General features: G+C 47.3%; 1 protein-coding gene across 1 annotated transcript in view; it reads left to right on the forward strand.

The window, feature by feature from the left end:
* Positions 1 to 21,440, forward strand: part of SEC23A (SEC23 homolog A, COPII coat complex component) — a 1,668,754-nt gene that overhangs the window by 259,369 nt on the left and 1,387,945 nt on the right. The window contains exon 5 of the mRNA XM_069637506.1: positions 9,630 to 9,866. Coding sequence (XP_069493607.1) covers positions 9,630 to 9,866 — 237 coding nt within the window. The remainder of the gene's footprint in view (positions 1 to 9,629; positions 9,867 to 21,440) is intronic.

Consider the following 21,440-nt stretch of genomic DNA (forward strand, 5'->3'; position numbering starts at 1 on the left):
CTTGTCCAGCAGTGAGTCATGGATGTCTTCAAGATTTGAGAAATATTCATCAGAACCTCATCTGCCAGAAAATCTTCAGGTGTTCGGGGAGAAGCGTTTGTGTCCCTTTTGCTTAGCTAGGTTGGAGGCTGGGCTTAGGACTAGGATTCCCGCTTTTAGATAAGCATGTGGTTAGTGGCTTAACTAATTTGGGTTTCTGAACTTTGGATTCACCCCCTTGTGCGGGCTTTTCGGGTCTCTGACCTGTGACCACGGGATAGGAACTGTCTTCCCCCCTCGCTGATGGTTTCTGGGTTGGAGGGTCTTTTGGGATGTCATCTGTAATGTCGATGACCTTGTGGATTGCTGGATTCCCCAGACCAATACCCGGTGGTGGTAGGACGGCATCACTGGTAGGAGAGAGGCTTGAGTTTGTACTGACAGGATTAAACCTCCTGATTTAACCGCCGTTCAAGAAGTTAAGGGGGTGTGCGCGAAATATTTGCGCCCTAGTTCCACATCCAGCCTTAGGGCTTTGCATTTATCGTCTAAGGCTGTGATGTATCCTTCAAGGAAAGTTAGTTTCGAAAGCATTGATGCTTGGATCGAGGTGTGATCTTTGAGGTTTTCATTGATGCCTTCGTAAAGTTTGGTAAATGGATTCATGGCGATTGTAATTGCTGACATTATTGATAAGAGCTCTCTCTTGTGATGCGCTGGAGAGTCCATTGGGGATCCCTGTGGAAGGGGGCACTGTTTAGGAGCAGGAGAAGGTAAGTAGCTCTCATTTAGAAGCCGTCTCGCGACAGGCGTAGATGGCAGGTCTACTGGGCTGTGGCTGGCCCGCCCTGGGGGCCGTGGTTTAGGGTGGTGGTCAGTTTGCGCGCCTTCCGGCCGTGGACCGGCTGACAGTCCCTTGTTTAACCGGGGAGGGCCTGAGTCATGGGTTGGAGTTTCAGGCTTCTGTCCATTAGGCGACGCAGCTCCCCTCTGGATTCCAAGTGCCAGTCCCTGGGGGGGTCTGTGCCCACGCCTGGCCTGGGATTGTGGGGAGATCTTTGTTTGTCGTCACGGTTGAAATCAGAGAGTCTTCAATGTGCATTTGCGTAGCTTTTGGTTTGACAGGTGCTGGGATTCCTGGAGGGGCCGCTTTTGCCGTCTCACAGTTGGACTTGTGGGTTGGTAAGGTGTCTGGGCCCTTTTCTAATACAATTGGAGACCCCCGACCAAGTTGGGGGCCCGGATCTGTTTGGTTTAGGGATTTCTCCTTTTCTAGTGCAGTCAGGTGCGCCGGACCAGGGTGGGGGGCCGGATCTGATTTCTTTGTTGCTTTCTCCTGCAAAGGCCGTTATGGCGAAGGTGAGGCTTGTTGGGCTTTAGCCGAGTTTTGGGATAGGGCACACTGATCTGATGGCAAGCCTATTTTTCTTGCTTTTTCTGGAGGTTGACAGATTTTAATCGCTTCCAAGATTTCCTCGTCAGTAAGGTCGACTTGCCTAGATTGAGGGTCTGGGGCAAAGGTGTGGAAAAAGTCAGTTACGAGGCTGGCGACCGAAGGCTTTATTGATTCTGGGTTCCATGGTTTCTTGGCTGATTGGCCACTTGTTTTGATTTTGGAAACTTGCAAACTGATTGTACGTTTTTGTTTTTTGTTAAACATTTTTAGGGGAGGTTCTGGAATTTCTAATGTCTGGAGACTCCACCTCCTTCCTGCTACGTTTTTTGTTGTTTGGTACTCCCGCCAAAGGAACAAGCAAGGGCGTTGGGGACTTTGCCAGGCTGGGAACCAGGACTTCATTTCCCTGTGTGGTTAGCCCCCTGCAGTCGTCAGCTGATCGACGAGGAGACCCCTCTGGGATTGAAGGAGTTGGGAGTAGCGGGTTAAAGTGTACTTGAGCTGCTGTTTGAATCGTGTGCCTTTTTCCAGAAATGATCATGGGATTTGGTATGTTGTTTACGGCTGGAGCCCCCCTCTCGTCCCTGGAGGGCTCTAAATCCACTTTTGTCTGTGGGATCGGCCGATGTATGGCCTCCTCGAAGGAGGCCGTGGCCTTGTGCTTGACAGGCCCTTCCGTGCGCAAGTCAGTAACTGCTGAGGTAGGAGGGATGGATCCAGGCTCCTCCCCCGGAATGACCCGCGGCTGCAGTGCCTCTCTCTGCATCACACACGGGGTGGCCTCAACCGAAGGCGGGGGGGACGAGACTTGGTTCCTCCCCCGAAATGGCCAATGGCGGCAGGCGCCGCGTTCCTCACGGGCGCGGGCTCCCCCCCCCCTGCTTACGGGCCTCGGTCCTCCCTCCGGAGGCCACCGAGTCCCAGAGCAGTGAGGGTGGGAGCCGCGGTCGCGGAAGCGCTGACGAGAGACAGGGAAGGGAGGCTCTGACTCGGACGCTGGAAACGGTGGAGCAGGTGCGTTTTGCTGTGTGTCCTCATCTTCTGTGAGGCTTTTTCGCCTCGAGATGTTTGATGTTTTGGCACTTTTGCCGACCGAAAGGTCGATCATGTCCGCCCGCCTTTGGTGGCCAATAGCTGTTGAAGCTGCTGAGGTCTTTAGTTGTTTGTGTGACAGACACGGCAGATTTAGGATTTGAGCACCACGTTGTTGGAGGGTTTTTGCAGCAAAGCGTGGGCACGCACTTCTGAGCAGGCGGCCCTCCTCTGCTTCCAGGAGTTCATGCTCAGGCTCCATAGTGGGCGAATACTCTGGCGTTGACGCCATTGCAGCCATGCACAGACTGCCACAGACTGCAACTCTGCAGCCAACTCCGCTGCCGCTCCGCGGCTAGAAGGAGCTTTTATGGGTCCACTCAGTAGAACAGGAAGCTGTAAACTGTAGAAACTGTAAAGAGACTCCAGTCTCAGTAAGGCAGAATGGAGTAGACAGCCACAGACTGCAACTCTGCAGCCAACTCCAATTTTGATATTGTTTTTTTATACAATTTCACATCATTGGCATTTGACTGTTTTCTCTTCAAAATCACATGACGTTGTTGCAAAACACAAGCTTCTTTATGGATACTTTCCTTAGCTTATCCATGCAAGGGAGCACTCGGTCTAGGTCGCAGTTGTCCGACCACATGGTCCACCCACAGGTCAAGCAAACTGATACCCCTTTCTTGGCTTCTTTCCATCGACAATATGCCACTGCTTCCATACACCAGTGTCACACTCTTCTGACACTGTACTGTGGCTGAGTTGGCTACATACATTTATTACACCTTCTTGTATTCTCCTGGCTCTTGCCCTTGCAGGGTTCCTCATAGCATGCAGTTCCTTGAACTCTTTTGGCTTTGGCCAATATTTGGTTTCTCATATAATACCCTTCTGGATATTCTCTTGTCTTTGCCAATACTTGTGTTTTAAAAAATACTTTTCGTGGGATCTGCTACTTTCACCACCTTTCTTTCACTCCTCTCACGAGTGCTCAAAACTTGTTTTTACTCTGTTTGGCATTCAAAAGCATTTATAATGATTTTCAGTTTGGTCATTATTCAAAAGTACTTATACTTGATTTGTTTGGTATTCAAAAGTACTTGTAAAGATTCTCACTTTGTTCGATCTTCAAGAATAATATTCATTGCATATTTGCCTGCCAACCAGGTGTTTGCTTCACTCACTGGTATGAGTTTAGGGCGCTGCAAGGTCTCTGCTGCCATGGGTGGCGTGTCATCCCGTACGGAGCCTTGCCTTCTTCTCCCAGTGGTTTTTCTTGGCATGGTTCCCCAGAGATGCTCCACCTGCAGGTCAGGATTCTTGTGACCGCTTCGCTCGGTCATGCCGACCTCCCTCTCGCGGACTGCTACCGGCCTCCAGCCATCCTTAGCATTGCTTCCTGCTCAGTAAACTCTGCATCTGTAAATGGGTCTTGAGCGCTCCTCTTGCCACACCGCTGATCTGGAGTTGCCTTCCCAGCTGCTGCCTCTGCCTCCACAGCTGACTCCATTTACACAAGGATGTCGGCTTTTAAAGTTCCAGCCACCATGATGAGACCAGGAAAGTCTAGATCATTTGTCATTAATTCTCCCTTTCTCATGCTGTCCTCCTCCTTGTCCCAGTACATAAGTGAGGCTGATATGTGTCTGTATTAACAAAAGGGTGCTGATATGTGTTTGTATTAATAAAAGGAGACTGATATGTGTTTGCATTAACAGAATGAGGCTTTGTCTTCCTAGTTGGTCTCTTCCTCGTCACAGTGTTGATGGTGTTTCTTGGGGAAAGTTTTGAGGGAAGAACAGGGAAAGGGTTGACAAACATACAAACAATAGCCTACAAAGGCTTGAGGGATGGAGGGTTCATTATGAAACGGAAATGGAGGGTACCATGTCTCACCTAAGGATGTCCTCTCCCCATGCTCCAAGTCTCCTCCAACCAGGTGATACTCCCTGGCATATCCACCTCCAGGAACGGCATCCAAAAGCCCTGGCCACCCGAGAGGAGGCTACAGGGGGAAAAGTAGTGAAGACGTCCTCAGGTTCCTCACACCTCTGGACCACCATAAGGACGTTGCATGTGGGGAAGGCAAGGCCAGAGAAGGTAAATACGTTATTTTCCAAAGCACCCCGCAAGAGGGGCTGTGGGGGGGGTGTCTTCCCAAGGAATCTACTGAGCAGAAGATGTCTTCCAGATCCTTCCACCAGTCAAGGTACTGAGGCTCACAGAGCTACCTGCCCGTGGCCTGAAGGGGCCCTGGGCTCTGGGATCAGGGCCGAGGGCTCTTAAGGTCCTAGTATCAGGGTAACTCCCGAGGGGCTACATTGCTTTTCCACTGGCAAGAGGGGGGCGCTGGCATGCACCAGATCTACCGGGCGCAAGACCGAGGTCGATGAGCCCACTAAGGGTGTACTTGAGGTCTCCACCAGTATCGAGCTGTCGCTCGAGGGCCGCATTAGGTCTGTAATATCAGGCTCTGCGCTGAACATCATTTTCCTTCACATTACAGTAGAGAACCCGGCAGACAAGATTGCGTCTGGGGACAAAATGGTGGCAAGACGAGAGGCCGTACCAAGGACCCATGTGGAAGAAACACAGGCAGCAGGCGGTATCTTGATGTCGGAGGCGGCACAATTATCGGCCAGGCCAAAGACTGACTTCACTTCCAGGGTAGAATAGTCCTCCACCCAAACTCTTTGGTGCACAGCCTATCCCACATCCTCCACTACGTTGAGGTACACAGAGGTATCAGTGTTGTTGATTTTGCAAACAACAATCCGAATCTTGTGCTCTTGCATGTAGATTTCTGAGAAATGTCCTTGAACCACTCTTCCTTATTGGGCACAAGTTTATTTTTATTGTTTTTAATTTTTTTTCGTTTGTTGTGGCCTCTGTGTATGTTTAATGAAGAAAGAGCTTAGTGGGTTTGGTGTAGAGTCATAGGAGAAGGCCGATCGTTCTAATCCCAGAGATTTATGATCCCTCAGGTGGCAAGATCTCTGCAAAGAATTTTAAAACTTTGGGGATTCACTGAGCTGATCGAGTGACATGTTGTCAGTAAGTAATTCAATTGAGTTGTTTCTGGCATCCTTGTTCAATGTTTGCGTCGTTGAGCTTAAAGTACAGCTCCCGATGGGTATCTTTGGCCTCCTGTGCATTAGTGCTTGTCACTTGAAGTGCATTCACAGAGACAGGGTCAAATTCGTTAGTGTAGAAGTCCATGATTTTCCCCACCAGCTTTCTTATAAGCTGGTTAGGCAGATCCTGTATTGGATCTTGTAACTTGGAAAAGGGAAGTCCATAATTCTCTCCCAGGAACGCACCTGATGGTGATTGTGGCAGGGTCCTGGGGGAGCACGGAGTGGGGCGGAGCAGTAGCTGCTTTACTCCTTAAAGCGTGCATGTTGGTTTCAATCAAACTAGACGCTTGTTAGGATTACACGTAGCGTCAGAATCTGCAAAAGTCACAAGGGAAAAGACACAAGCTTTTGGGCAGTTAATGAAGGTAAAGGGAGGAGGAATAAACGGCTCACTTGAAATAAAGCAGAGACTTTCTTCAAAGATCAGTAACTGCACTTATCGCAGCACTTTGCACGCATCATGGATTTTAAGAGCTCCTGCCAACAATACGCTGTGCTTCAGAGACTCCTTATTAACAGTCAAGAACAAAGACGTCCACACAATAACTGCTTACTGAGAGACACAATTCTCTGCTGTTTCCTCACCTCTCCACATCTACTTCCCTTTTAGCCTCAGTGATGTATCGACTTTTGTGTGTACCTGAAGTCTGTCTAACCTGCCTTCCAAGTAAAACTAAATGTGATGTATTACTAGATACTAGTCTGGGAGAAGACTCATTAAAGACTAATTTGTCCCTGGAAAAGAAATGCTTGGAGTTAAATGATTTACTGGATTGGCACTCCATTAGGGAAAGCATAATCACAAAACGTAACCTCTCTGCCAATTGTAGGGAGTTTCGGCAGTGGCTGGTGACTCTTGACCATGTTGAGACTCAAGCTCCTCAATTAAGTTTGGATAATTACTGTCAAACTGATTTATCAGCATTACCAACAGCCAGATATAATGATATGCTAAGAAAGGTGATTGGAAAGGAACAGCTGAATGTGGATGTTTCATCACCACTTCAACCTTCCCTGTTAGTACCAGCATTTCACGTGGCAGATCAATTCCGGGATTGTGTAAAGCATTGTTTAAATTCAGTAAATTTACCTAGCCCACGGTCTGCGGGCCAGAAGCAAAGTACCCCTTTGTTTAAGGATCTTCGTTTCAGAACGGCTTAAATGCCAGCAATTGCAAAATGTAAAATAAGTGATCTGGTTCTGGACAAGAGTAATGTAATCATTACTAACGTGGATACGTCGTCAAGAAAGAAACCCAGAGATGCATTAAAGAGCAAAGTTTTAGCCTGGCTGCATTTGAAACTGGGAAATGGGATCATCGCATCATATGATTTGAAAATATGCCACAGGCTTCAGATTGAAGAATGGTGCTCGAATAACAGAGATTGCGTTATCATTGAATGTGGTAATAGTAATCTCCCACCCTTTCTGAGCATCAGTGAAAACCTTGAAAAAAAACTCATCCGAAAGTTTAAAACTAGTGGTGGACCTTGCATAAGGCTGATATTTGTTTCCGTGCCTGAGGTCTCCCATATTTTATGTCCCATGCTTGTTGTAACGTCTTGTGTGTTTTTGTGCGCCCCGATGCCTGTGGACTATGGAGTGTAATAAAGAAAAACAAATAAATAATTGATCAACCAATAGTAAACTGAAATATGTAGCTAAACCTTATAAGGGTGCAGAAGGAGGAGACTGACAGACAGGTGGCATGGTGAATGCTATAGACGTTTATTAGTAAAACCTAACTTTCCTTATCTCTAAGAGGGGTTTCCGTGCCTCAACTAAAACACAAAGGGTTCTGTCAGAATGTCAGTGTAAATCAATTGTCCAGTGTCAAAAACCCTACTGCTGTCCCTTACACTTAAAACTAAACAAGTGATAAAGTAGATCTTCTTGGTACATATAAATGACTCGCTTCTTCTGGACTGGGGATAAAAGTTCACTTCCCGGTTCTGAATTCTTCTTAAGGGACTGGCTCCCTTCTCGGGGTTAAAATTGTTCTTCAACACCAAAGACAAAGTTCCATCACTTTTCTTTGGCAGACGTACTGCTTATCTTTTAACACTTTGTATCAGAAAGTCTTTTCAGCTTTGGTTACCAGGAGAACGACTCCCTTCTCCTAGTATCTTGATTTTACAGTTAAACACAACCAGGGGGAATGACTTCCTTCCCCTAGTCTCTCTTTCACTTTGGTTTGACAGTTCAATACTTTCAGTCTTTCAGTTTGTGGGTCACAGACCCAGGCTTCCCTGGCTCCAGACTTGGGCACATTTGGTTCACTCTCTTGCCGAGTACTGCCACAAGGAAGATGGTTAGTACTCCTCTTGTGGATGTGGTTCCCAATCCCCTGTTTCTATACGGCTTAGATTTGGCAGACCTGGTTCACTCTCCTGCCAGGTACTGCCACGAAAATGATGACTTGTAGGGATGTTGTTTTGTGGGTGCAGGTCCCACACCTGACCTCTTCTCATTCTCTTTTCTTCTCTCTCAGGAGCTTCCTCCTCACCCCTGCTCTGTGGATTGAGAGTCTTTCACGACTCTGCTGTGCTCCCACCAACCGTCCCGGCAACCCCTGAACTTTTAGGATCGCTGCTGGTGGGCTCTGGTCAGTATCGGGCTCTTCTGATTTCTGCGTCTGGTTCTCATGGCTTCTCCCGTTCTTCGTTGGGCTGCAGTGTCTGTATCGCACGCCTGGACTGTTGCTTCTCCCCCTTTCAGGTTGGTCTATCCCGGCAGACCGGATAGGTATGCTTCTGCCTGCCCGCTAGCGTCTCGGTCAGTAGCCTGTTCTATTGTCCAGGCCGGATAACTCCTATGCTCGCGGTTCATCCAGGGAGAGCTTGACAACATAGTAAGTCCTTCTTTCGTATTTATTTTAAGCGGACATAGAAGAATCGACTGTTCATCCAAGTTCCCACCATTGCCCTTACTTGTTCCTCACCTCCTCCTCGTCCCAGTACTTGTTAAGTAGGTCGCCCTTAGGTAGTCCCTGCTCTTCATCGTCTCAGTAGTTGTTACCTTTTTCGGATTTACAGACATACATGGAAGTAAAGGATATGGAGTTAGGTTTTATGGAATAGGACGGTGTACAGGGTGTAGGTGGAGGGTTGGCAAACCGCATTCTCAGGGACTTTCTCCCTTGTTCCCACAGGGGAAGTCTCTCCGCCATGAGATTCTCCCATTACCACCCCCAGGGGGACTATCGGTAGTGGCCTCACCACCCTGTCATCAGGGAAGGGGCTCCCCCTCGGGAGAAGTGACATCTCGGGTTCGTCACAGCCGTAAGAATGAAATTGGGTCTGAACTTAATGGCACAAACAACAACGTATAATACATACTTTGTACTTGTCACCTCACAGGATATTGCAGTGCAAACTGCTTCCATGAGACAACTGTTGATCATTCAAAAAAGTGAGAGGAACAATGCTGCACAGGGTTTGGGCATGTGAGACGGTCCAAACAGTCTAGGGTGAGGTACTCCAAAGTTGTATATTGGTGCTGGGATAGACCTTTCCAAACACCTCCCATCTTTGTGTTTCTGCCTTTTTTCTCATGGTCTATCAACACATAGGAGGAAGGTGGATTTTAAGGATCTCCTGAAGTTTTTACGTCTGTGCTTTTGATGCCTTCAGGGAACACATTCCACATTCCAATATCTTCATGCTGATACTTGAATGACTTGCCTGATGCCAAGGCTGATTTAACCGTGTGTATGCATAAGAGGTCACTATTTTTAAGATGGTGAAGAAGGTTTCCAGCCAATTAAAATTACAGCATGTTTCTTTCTGTAGAGTGTTTTCATTCTTAAGTGCAATATTGAAGTGTTCACTAAATACCTTTTTGTTCAGAAATAGCTAATGGGATTGTTATGTAACTGGACTAAAAGTAGGAATGGTTATGCTAATGTTTGCAGTTATCTAAATTATTACTTTAAAAAACCCCTTACCTCTTTTTAGATCAAGTGATCTAGCAAAAAACACTCTCTGTGCACTTATATTGCAATTGTGTTAAACCACTTTAGTTTGGAATATGTTCTTGGATGTGTTCAAGTCTTAAACACCAATATTGTGTCCCAACAGCGTGGTCCACAGATGCCTTTGATATTCCTGTATGTTGTCGACACTTGTATGGATGATGAAGATTTACAAGCTCTGAAAGAATCCATGCAGATGTCATTGAGTCTTCTACCACCAACAGCTTTGGTGGGTCTTATTACATTTGGGAGAATGGTGCAGGTGCACGAGCTGGGATGCGAAGGAATCTCCAAAAGTTATGTCTTCCGTGGAACAAAAGACTTGAATGCAAAGCAGCTTCAGGTAAGTCAAACCGATAACTGTTGAATTCTGATTTGTATTGAATTGCTGTTGAAGTGTGTTATTCTTATTGTGATAAAGTAGTAGTCCCTTATTTTGTAATGAGAGTACTGTGAGAACCCTGAGGGTATCCCCAATCCTACTCTCCCTGGATCCTTTTCTCAGGTGGCCAGGGAAAGGCTGTCGCTTTTGGATCTTGACCCTGGGGGTGGAGAAGCGAAGGAGGATAACCTGGGTGGAGGGTCCTTGGGAATTGGGAGAAAGGTACCCACAGGCGAAAAATGTTATCCCCCTTTTTTTCTGAGGACCAACCTAACCCTCCCCCGACCTTTATGGGCTACTTTGAACTAGCTCCCCTCAATTTTCCTAATTCGACCTTTTACAGTCCTGGGACGAGGAAGAGGCGACTAGGAGTAGTGAACACCAAAGGTATTTTCAACACTCTGGTACTGAGACGAAGAAGAAAACTGTGAAAGCGTACCATTGGGGAAGTCAGGCATGTCCAACAAATAGGCTGCATGGAGGTCAGGCAATTAACCCTACTGAACCTTACCTGTGGACTCTTAACACTCCTAGGGAGTATAAAAGGTGGGGCTACACACCAGATAAGAGAGCAGAGAACGGAACAGGATGGAGAGAAGCATGTCGGAGAAGCCAGAATTGGGAGCCACTTGAGTCCAGAGAGGCAAAGCTCGTGGATCCAGGAGGATCAAACCGAAGAACCGGTGAAGCAGCAGAGTGGTCGCGCACGACCGGTCAGTGTAATCTAGGGAACACTCATTCCAGGGCGCCCGCTAATACTGACAGGTATTTGAGAATGCCGAACGAACTGAAATAAGTAATCTGTGAATGCCATGTCACCTGAAAGTAATTGGACATAGTCCTGGCTAACATATTGAATATTTTTGAATACTGAATGAATTGAAAGTCCCGACGATCATCTTTTGGAAATAAAAGGCCAAGCCAGTAATGAACACTTGAGAATTAGATGTTAAGCAAATATTGAATACCGAACGGAATGAAACTTTATGGGCAAAGCTACGGTCTGATGAAAGATAAATGTGAAAGTGCCCATTTGAAACCAGCATATACGAAGTAATGGAGCAAGTGTGTGAAAGAGCATGAAATAAAGGTGGGGAAGAAATAAAAGCACCATGCCGTCAATTCTATGCAAGAATACAGTGCAGCAAGGCCAAAGACTGGCAGAGGCTATCTGACACATTGTGAGTCTGCACATAAAGCCAAGAGGCCGACAAGGAGAAGCTAAATGAGCGTGAATCTTTACACAGGGGCAAATACAGAAGGACCTGTGTGGGCTGAAGAGCCTATGGTTCCTGATTGCGTGACCTGTAATGGGTGGACTGTGTGGTCTGACAACTGCGCCTACACCAGGAACCCTCCATTGTGAAAGCCAAAGACCATGTTGGAGTAAACCAAGAAAGGAGCACTTTAAGTGAAGTGTTAATGCAATCCAGAATGAGTGTCAAGTTGACCTGGAGTTGTGTTGAACACTGAAAGACCGAAACATCGTTTCATCGCCGGAAATGTAAACGCCTCCAATTTAAATTTAAACGTGTACATAATTACGAAAAATGTGCATCAAAATGTTTAGGGTTGGGAAAGGGCAGATAAGGGGTTGGGGGGGGGGGGGTAGGCAACAGGTAAAAATAGGTGGGGGTTGTAGGGTGAGAAACCCCCCGCCCTCCCCAATATTTCTCGTAATTATGTACACGTTTAAATTACAGGCGTTTACATTTCCGGTGATGAAAGAACATAGAACCATTGAAGTCTTGGGGAAGGGAACCCTGAGACTTGATGAACGTTAATTCTGTCTTGAGGACAGAGCCCTCAAGACTTTTTTCTTTGGCATTGTGTTGCCTTGAACTTGGAGAAGGGAACCGCAAGGTTTTGTGGAACTTTCGTGAACCTGGCGAAGGGGAGCTGAAAAGGAAGCTAGGAGCTGGGAGAAGCTCAGAACTTTGTTTTGTTCACCATTTCTTTCATTATTGACATCCCTACACATTGTTTAGCTTTAGCTGTGAGCGCAAGGATAGGTTTTGGACACAGACAGACTTTTAAGTTGAACTGTCTGACTCAGACTTTCCTTAGTTTCATTCAGTTAGGGAAATCCCACCTTAGCTTAGGGCAAGTTAGGCCTTCAACCATCCTGACATTTTAGTTAATAAACCCTTTTATTTGTGACTTTGAATCTGTTGTCTGGGTCTTGCTTCATGATGCCTTCACAGTACTCAATAAGTGTTAAACGTGTTGTCTCGGCTTGTGATGAATTGCCATCTGGCAAGGGTATGAAAGCCCTGGCATGTTTTGGACCATCTCTGAAAGTGTAATCTGCTGATCAGATTCCCCTTTCATAAGCTCCATGCCAAATGCATAGTGTGTATCTGTGCCCTGCTGCATTAGTATCCTGATTTGCAGTACCTTCCCTGCCAGTGGCACAGTGCAGGTTCAGAGGCCACTGTTTTTGGTGTGATGGAGTAAGGAGTCGGACAAAGGGGGGGGGATGTTTCAACAAAGGTTTATTTAAGAAACAAAGAAAATAAGCTACTTCTCCCCATCTCTAAAAGGGTTATCCCTGCCTGAACCAATATCAACTCTGGTGCTCGTCGTCAGGATGTTTGTCCAAATGAAAGTATCCGTTCTCTGTCCAAAACTCTACTGTAACCCTACCACTATCCTACAACTGGGATCAGCATTCAAATGAAAATAGTACCAGGAGAATGACTCCCTTCTTCTGGTGAACTGGCTCAATCTTCATCTCTTTTCCAACAATCTTTTGCTCTAGTTTCTGATTCAACAATGAGGGTTTGGTTAGGAAACTGAATCCTTTCTCCTGACCCACCTTGCAGGGTTCTTGAGAGTTGTTTTAGGATAGTATCTGGCAGTAGTTATCAAAAGTCTCTTTACTTCTTCCCAAGTGCTCATGAAAGCTTGCTTTACAATTCCAGCAATTCTTCCCTGTTTTATGACGTTATGAAGATTTCTTCCATACGGCTCTTGTTGTCTTGTGTCCTCTTTAATCTTACTTGGATTACCACTGTGACGAAGGAGATTCCCCCCGATGGACTCTTGACTCTTAGATCTTTGGATATCACTACTGTGACAAGGGAGATTACTTCTGAGGCTCTCTTGACCCTTATTTTTCTGGGTATCACTACTGTGATGAGGGAGATTACTCCTGAGGCTTTCTTGACTCTTAGTCTGACCAAGCCCCTACAGGGACTCCGCTGTTTCCTTTTCCTGTAGGGTTTTGGGACTGCGTCGCCAGATCTTCTTGGGATGCTGGGCTGACTTGCATTGCTTCAGCGTTTCTTTCACTCCACTCCCCGCTTCATCCCTGCGGCTCCTCTGAGATTTAGGCCACGCGGTTCCCACACAGTTGCAGGATCACACGGTCCACTTCCCTGAGGTCACGCCGCCGCTTGCTTCTTCCTCACTCTTCCACTGGTTAGGAGCTTGGTTTTCTCTGTAGTGCTCCGTCAACCGTGCTTGGATGTTCCACTGGGGATCAGCATGTGTGTAACTTGAGTTCCCAGGTTGGAACTTGCTGGGCTGGCTTACTGCCAGCTGCTCTCTCTCCATTTGCCAGTCCCTTCTTGCTTTTTATTTACTGTGGCTGGATCCTCCCCAGTGTAAAGTCAGAGTCCTTCTTTACTATTCTTGAGGTAATCTAAATGCCTCCTTGGGGCCAACTCTTCTCAGTAGTATGGTAAGGCAACCTGTTATTACTTCGCAGATTTCATTAGCTATTCTTCATGTTTGTCATATTAATTTATGGATCGAAGACTGAACAGACATTACCATAACAGACAGTAGTGTTTTCAGGGATTTCTGACAGGGATTTGGTCCCAAGCTAAAAGGGGTTATGGAGTTCCTTCACGGAATGGGAGTCCTTATGGCCAGGAGGGGAATCTCTCCCTGTGAGGTTCTTCTTCTTACCACCCTTATGGGGACTATTGGGTAGTGGCCTCACCTCCCTAGCCTCACAGGGAATGGCTCCCCTCTGGGGAGAAGTGACAAAATACTGTGACTCGTCACAAGTTGCTCTTATGATAGCTGCAGTGACAGTCATGTCTCTTCAGCACCATGGCTGTATTTAAGATATGCACCCCTGTACCAAAACCATGATGATCATTATCAGCAGCTCATGATGGTGGCAGGTTAAATTTAAAAAAATAATAAAAAATAAAAATAAAAGCTGTGTCTGAGTTAATGCATGGTGCATGGCACTACTTATAATCATTGCCGCCACATCCAATGTGATATCACACGTGTCTGATCCTGTTAGCTAGTGCTGCTGGACGGCAATGTGTATCCTGGCCAGACAGTCCGATCCTGCCAAAGTGACAGGACAGGAACCTGAATGGTAACACCCTCCTCCACAGACAGCTGCACAACAGGCAGCTGTCCTGGGCCCAGGCATCAAAGGAGCACAACTATTCAAAGGGAGTAGCCTCATAACAGGGTGCTACATTTCTGAAGGCGTTTGATCCTAGTGAGAAGGGAAGAGGGTCTGGGTTAGTGCAGACAGGATATCTTTGTACAATGGAGGAAGACTCCCACCATCTTGTTTCTCTTTGCCTCTCTCTCCCCTCCACTTCCTCTAGAGGAAAGCACTTTGGGAGTGATGTCAGACGGGCAAGGCCCACTCATTTCAAGTGCAGGAATTAGACCACTGAGACAGGCTAGCTTTAGTCCAATCACCTGCACACCTTTACCTTTAAAAGAACGGATCTCTTCTTGGAATCATCTTTTGGACTCCAACCCTTGAAGATGTGGTTTGGACCCTGCTGGGAGAGCAACCTTTTCCAGAGGCCTCCAGTTGTGAGGTAAATCAGGTGTTCCAGGGCACAGACAAACTCTGTCCCCCAACTATCCCCAGAGACCATTGGAGGTGAACCTGCTGCTGGAATAAGACCTGCTTCTCTGCTAGCCAAATCGGTACCCAGGATTTCACTTTGATGGAGGACCCCTGCATTTGTGTGCCCGCCTCCCCTTGTTTGGATTGGGACTCGCAGCAGCCTGAGACTCGGCTCCTAGTGTTTTTGCTGTTTAACTGCTTAGAGCTGTTTTCAAGAACCGTTCAACACATGCAAAACACCATGACTCTCCGGTGCTGCCTTTTGCACTCTCCCGATCTTCGAACTGCTGGCACAGAGCCAAGAAGTCTGATCCGGTGCTGCCGGACCACCAAGAACTGCAAAAAGGTACTATTGACTGCTAACTGCCTCTCTTTTAACCCTTTTGCATCCAAGAACATATCATTTTTTTTTTCAACAAGGCTTTTTATTAATATTTCGTGAACAAACCGATAGCAGTATACATTATTCATGTCATAATGCAGTGGTGAACAAATAAACAAAAGTCAAAACATAACGGAGAACAGGGGGAAGTCTATCAGGGGGTTTCATGGGAGGGGAGGCAGCTTCAGTTCATGGCTAAGAACGTTAGGAACTGCTTATGGGGTCAGCAGCGGGCCAGACAATAGCGGCCGAATTCCAGTTAAGGGATGGATGCGGCGGGCGTCAAATTGTTTCAACCAAGGACTCTCGTGCGGGGTGCTTCGGGGGCGCCACTGACGGGATCCCAGACTTCTTTAGTCATTTTTCGCCATCCAGCGGCAGGACGGTGGTTACCTCACCATGCCTGGGAACTGTTGAGCGTAGTCGAAATGGGCGGACCAAATGCTGTAAAACTTGCTTCTGTTCCCAAAGCGGAAGGAAGAAATTTTTTCAGCCACCGCAATATCCCAAAACTTTTTCCACCACATGGGGATTGCTGGGCCCTCGGGGTGCTTCCAAAGAACATATCCTTTTAAAGAACATTGTGGCTATTACTTGCCTTACACCCCATATTAATTACTGACAGTGCTGCATTTTGTTATCATTGCTTATTCCGTGTTCTTTCCTCACTGGTGGCTTAGTTATTGTACATGGTGTGTTTAATTAAAGTATATATGTTTTTATAGAACCATGATTGGGCATTCTTTTATTTTGGATTGTTTATACTTATTGTTTGGGTTGCTACTGACCCACATTCTCACCCCTCTTGAAAGTATAGCCTTGCCTCAGCCTATGTTACCACAAAAGGCGAAGGAGGTATAGCTTTTACCTGTGCCTGTTTTACCTTTGATTATGTTGGCTCTTGGTTTGTAGAAGTGTGAGGGCCGAGTAGACAATTTAACTCATCCTTGTACTCCTGCAGGGTAGAAGCCAATTTGTCACAATTCCTAGATCATTTTTATAGGTTCTTAGCCTGATTATGCAGGAAACGCAATGTACTGTGGTAAGTCAGAATTAGGAGGCTGACCATTCATTGTGGTTTGGACTCATTCGTTTTATTTCAGTCCCAAAACCCTGTTTTAGCTGTATGACAGGTCCATATGGTAACAAAAAGTAAAGAGTTAAGAAGGTGCATTTCAAGCCTGACTCCTAGCACTACCACTTCAGAAAAGAATCCAATCCAAACGCAAAATCATTTAAGAGCCTTTTGCCCACATGGTCTATTCTTGACTGGTTTCTGACCCGCCCTAGACAGCCCACTTCAGTCAACCACGTTTCAGACAGTCGCGTCTCTTCTCTTGTCGGTGGGGCCGAGCGTCTCCATCTACAGGCTTGGTTCCAGGTATCCACATTCTGCTGGCTTTCTCTCTCCTCCACACTCCAAGCCATCTGCGTAGGACTGCTTCCTGACTCTGCTTCGAAGGGAGACAGGCCCACCTCTGCTCCGTAGGTGTGCGTGCCTCCATCCTGCTCTCCCTCTCCCTCTCCTGGTGGGTCTCACAGGCCATTTATGTTCTTTCTTGGGAGGAGACTGAGCAGTCCATTGGCCCTGCATTTCATACAATGAGGGCAACAGTAAAGGGTCAGAAACCTTACGAGACACCTCTTTATGAACATTCTCAGAGTTGTTTTGTGCAATCTCCATATAGCCACTAAAAACATTAGCTTCAAGCGACAATAGAGCACAAACAGTATGTTTAGCAGATGATGTTATTTGTATACACAATCATGAAGTTTTGTTTGTATGTCATAATTTTCATGAAATAATTCTTGTGATTTTTTAAACAGTTTTCTTTTATAGCAAGTATTACCCTTATGGATGAGTAAAAACCTTTTTTTGATTTAAATTATGGTGTGGGGTTAAATTGAATTATTGATTAACCGGCATCTATATGTGCTTTAAACACATTGGTTTATACATGCCTATAAATACTTATTTAGAATTTGAATACATATGTGAAGCAATAAAATGTATCCCCTTTGGAGTGCATCCAGATTACTTGCTATGCCAAAACAAGTCTTGCTGTTACGTTTTAATTTTGTTTTCCCATAGGACCAATCGAAACATCAGTTTGTTGCTGAAGTACTATTGAAGTAATTTAAACTAATGAGAGAAATTCAGAACAAATTGCTGTGCATTCCCATCTCTCGATACAATGGAGGATAGCATATATCCATGCCAATGTGTGGCCTGTCCTCCAAGAGAAGGGGGTGGGGTTGTCACCCCCAGTGGGATCCCAGTTGCCCTGTCCACTAGGGGGTGTTAAACGTAGCGGGCTCACCTCCACAGACCCAAAGGGGGTGACTCCCACTTGGGGAGTAGGGACACATTCCATGGATACTTAATACAGTATATACAGCCTGATTCATGGGGAGACCAATGGGTCTAAATAAATAATTTACCAGCAGAATACTAACAGAAAACAGACCAAAAAAAGTAATTTAAACTGTGAGGTCTCAAATTCCAGTACTCAAGAACTGCAACTACTCAAATTTATCCTGGAAACCACAGACTACATAGATGGCACCCATGTCAATTAACTGTATTAAAATGTATTTGTTGTTGACCTGCAGAAAACATAGTGTGGGTTTGTCTCCAACTATGTATATCTCAACCATGTGCCCCAAAAATATTTTGGGGTCTGGCAAATATTAATTTCACCTTCTATGCCTTTTGATTGGGCTGCCAGCCACTCCTATGTTTTTGAGTACTATTATGTAAAAAGTCCATTCCGGTGGAGGGTGGGGGTATGTGCCTTGCGACAGCCTGAACTTGGAGCTCCAGCTGCTCCGGTGGAATAGCACCATATGAGCCTTGTCAGAGGAGCATTTTTGGTACTCTGGCACAAGTGAAGGGCAGCTGATGACTTGGCAAATCCTGTCCACCTGTTATTGTGATGATTAGAAAGCCAGTGCTCTGTCCGCGTTTAGCTCAGCGACAGCTGGGAGCACAAGATGGCAATTACAGATGGTTGAGGAGCCATGCCCAAGACTTGGACATCATTGCAGCTGCTTGCTCCCTGGGTGTGCACAGGGGAGACCTTGTGGATTTGAGGCACAGATGTCCAGAATTTGGAGACAGGAATGTCCTAGGACAGTCGATGGCTGGTGCACTCGCAGGCGACAAGGGAGACAGCAGTGAATGCCGACAGCATGGCGGCAGAGGCGAGACAGCAGAGACACATACCCTAAAGCAGAGTGCATGGCCATGGGTCAGATCCTGGACTGTGCTTGGGCTCCTCCTTGTGCCTCTCTAGGCACTGTCTTGTATGTACGCCTTGTACCCTGTTTAGATGGCCAGGACACGGCCATCGCTATTGAATCCAGTTGCTGTGGGTGGACTAGTGGAGGAGGATCACCTCAGCGAGGGGTCTTCGGGGAGTGGAAGTGGGACACTGAGGGTTGAGCCGCGGTATCCCCTTCCTTGTAAAACCTTTACCCCATCCTAACCTGTAGGATATTTAGAAGCTCTACTCCCCCCCCCCCCCTCACCCTTTTTTCCTGCACACTTTCTTACGTTGTAACAGACAACGGACTAACACCAGAACCGTTTACCTGACATGTCCCAACACACGGGTCAGGCAGAGTCAGGCAATTGCCAATAATCACGCACACCTGATGGCCCTTTACCTTCCCCAGAGGGATAAAAGGCAGAGCACTAAAGCACACTTGAGCAAGGCCGAACACACGAGGAGACAGTTACACCATATCGGCAGTTCAAACTGATAAGAAAGGCGGTGACACCTGGAAGGACGACGAACGGGGAATTGCCCTTGCCCTTTTCAACTCAGACCTGCGAAGCCTCCAAAAGAGAAATCATAAGACCTGGAGTTACAGCTGGTGTGCAGAGCAGCAGATGTCAATGGTACACAGGGGCCTCTCGCGTTGATAATGCAGGCGGAGAGGCTAGCTGGCTACCGTGTTGCTATCCTCAACACCAAAGAACAAAGAAGCCAACGCGTTCAGCACAGCCGGTAAATCGGAGGACGCTGATAGCAAACCGAACTGTATTGAGCCCAAGGTTGCAAGTAGCAACATTTTGAACGCAAGGAATTTGCAAGAGGAATAACTTGTGAGTGTGTTTGAACTTTAAAGAAAGCCCATTTGATGTGCAGGGGCAGAGGGGTCCAGCGCCACATATGCGCTCATTCGAAAGACTCTGACCGGGACCTGTTTTTGAAACTACAAGAACCAGAAGGCCCTAGAAAGGGGTGGCATAAGGTGTCAGAGTGGTCCTATAAGGGTTACGTTAAATCCCTTGTACAATCGAAAGTCTCTGACCCGTTCCCAGAGGAAAGCTAGCGTGAAGGAAACCCCGCTTTCCGATAAGATTGTGAAATATAAAATAAGCCAAGTGTGAACCTGACAGAGGGATGCTGAAAGAAAGGTAGGAGAAAGAAAACCCAGCATTCTAATGAAAACAAGCAATACATGAACTGATTTTGAAGATGGCCGCTGACATGTGAGGACGTGCTTCTCCCTCCTCCGTCCGGGCCCACGGTAGCAGGCCCTCGGGCCGACATACCCAGCAGCATAGCCCTGCAGCTTCCGCTCTCCAGACAGAGAGGCCCCCTCACCCTCTCCTAGAAGCAAGAATATCGAGGAGACCCTACCTCGGGGAACGGAGTGCGTCCTCTGAGGGATGCGGTACCCACACCAGCAAGCAGAAGGGGCCGTGACAGAGACGGACTGGGAGGCTGGCATCCCTGCAGGTCGTTAAGAAAGGGGTCGAGGCCCAGGAAACCTGCACCAGAGGCGTCACATGCAGAAGTAGAATGGACGGAGCACCGAGCTGCAGCAGCGCTACTGCGGCCTTCCTGGGAAGAGGAGAGTTGACCGGCCCCTCGAACGGAGAAGCTGTGAGTCGGGGAGAGTGAGGGGAGGGGTGCGTGCACCCCCCCCTCCTCCACCCCCTGGTTATTAGCACTGCTGTCTTGTCCCGGCACATGACTGGAGGGCCCGTCCCCCTGGCCCTCCTAGGAAGGATTAACCACGGAGCACACAATGAGTGGGGGGGGCAAATCAAGCATGATGACCTGCACATTTGAGGGAACGGATAAAGGCACAACAGCGGCCTGAGGTGCCGGAGGATCCCCTCCCCACTGCCAGACCCCCAATATTTATCCAACTCAGGCCCACTCCAGGGCAGCCGTGGTCATGGGTAGATCTTACAGTACTCCATGCTCTGGACCTGTCCAACACTGCAGTGTGTTGGGAACTAAGCCAGGAAGCAGAGCATTGTATCGGGGGCCCTATTTCACTGCTATCCACCCTGAGGTTCTTAATTAAATAGACACCACCCAGCTGGAGCATGACCAGACAGTGGGAACCTTTACAAGGCCTGTGATCTCAAGCACCAAAAGACGCATCTTAAGGAGGGAAAGTCACTGGAAAAATTTCTGCAGATGCCAGAGGCCAAGGTGAAGGCTGCGCCAACCAAATCCAAGGGTTCAACTGACCCACAGGGGGTCAGCTAGAACGCTGCTGGCTCAAGAACCACCTAAAGGGAAATACACAGCAGGGGGCCTCAAGGAGGGGAATCCAAATACCATGTGCCTCAACAAGGAAGAGCTCTTAAAATGTCTTAAGGGCATGGAGGAAAGAATGATGAGCTTAGTCCAGGACCAACTCGTGACATTGAAAGAAGACCTTAAGAGCTCATTAAACGAAGTTAGGAAGTAAATTGCCGACCTGAGCATGAGAGTAGACGTTACAGAAAGAGGGCTGTCGGAAGTGACAGAGGAGATCAAACAAAATGGAGACCTCTTAGAACAAGTAGCTAGGACCACTCATAACCTAGAATTACAGGCGAAGGACTTTTAAAAACCGCTCCCGGAGGTCGAATGTCCAGGTGAAGGGCCTGAGCGAGGAGATTCCAGACGCAGACCTGAGGGACACTATGAAAAAATGCTTTGGTAGCCTTCTGACAGGGACCCAGTCTGAGGAAGTGAAAATTGACCGGGTGCTCAGGGTGGCACCAAAAATGAGGGACCCAGGAGTGAGAGCACAAGATGTCCTGGTGGCCCTAACTTCATACACAATGAAGGAGGACATACTCAGAGCGGCGAGGGCCCACCCAGGAATAACAACCAAAGGAACCCATATTTCCCTCTACCAAGACCTGGAGTTAACTACGCTACAAAAAGGAAGGCTATGCACCCGCAACAAAAATCTTAATAGCCAAAAACATCACCTACAAATGGACATTCCCGTTTGGTCTCCTGTTTACGTGGGAGGGAAAGCAACAAAGAGTCACGACTTACGAGGAGGAGCTGTC

The sequence above is a fragment of the Ambystoma mexicanum genome, chromosome 14 (assembly GCF_040938575.1).
Source record: "Ambystoma mexicanum isolate Mex_15411 chromosome 14, UKY_AmexF1_1, whole genome shotgun sequence".
Classification (NCBI taxonomy): domain Eukaryota; kingdom Metazoa; phylum Chordata; class Amphibia; order Caudata; family Ambystomatidae; genus Ambystoma; species Ambystoma mexicanum.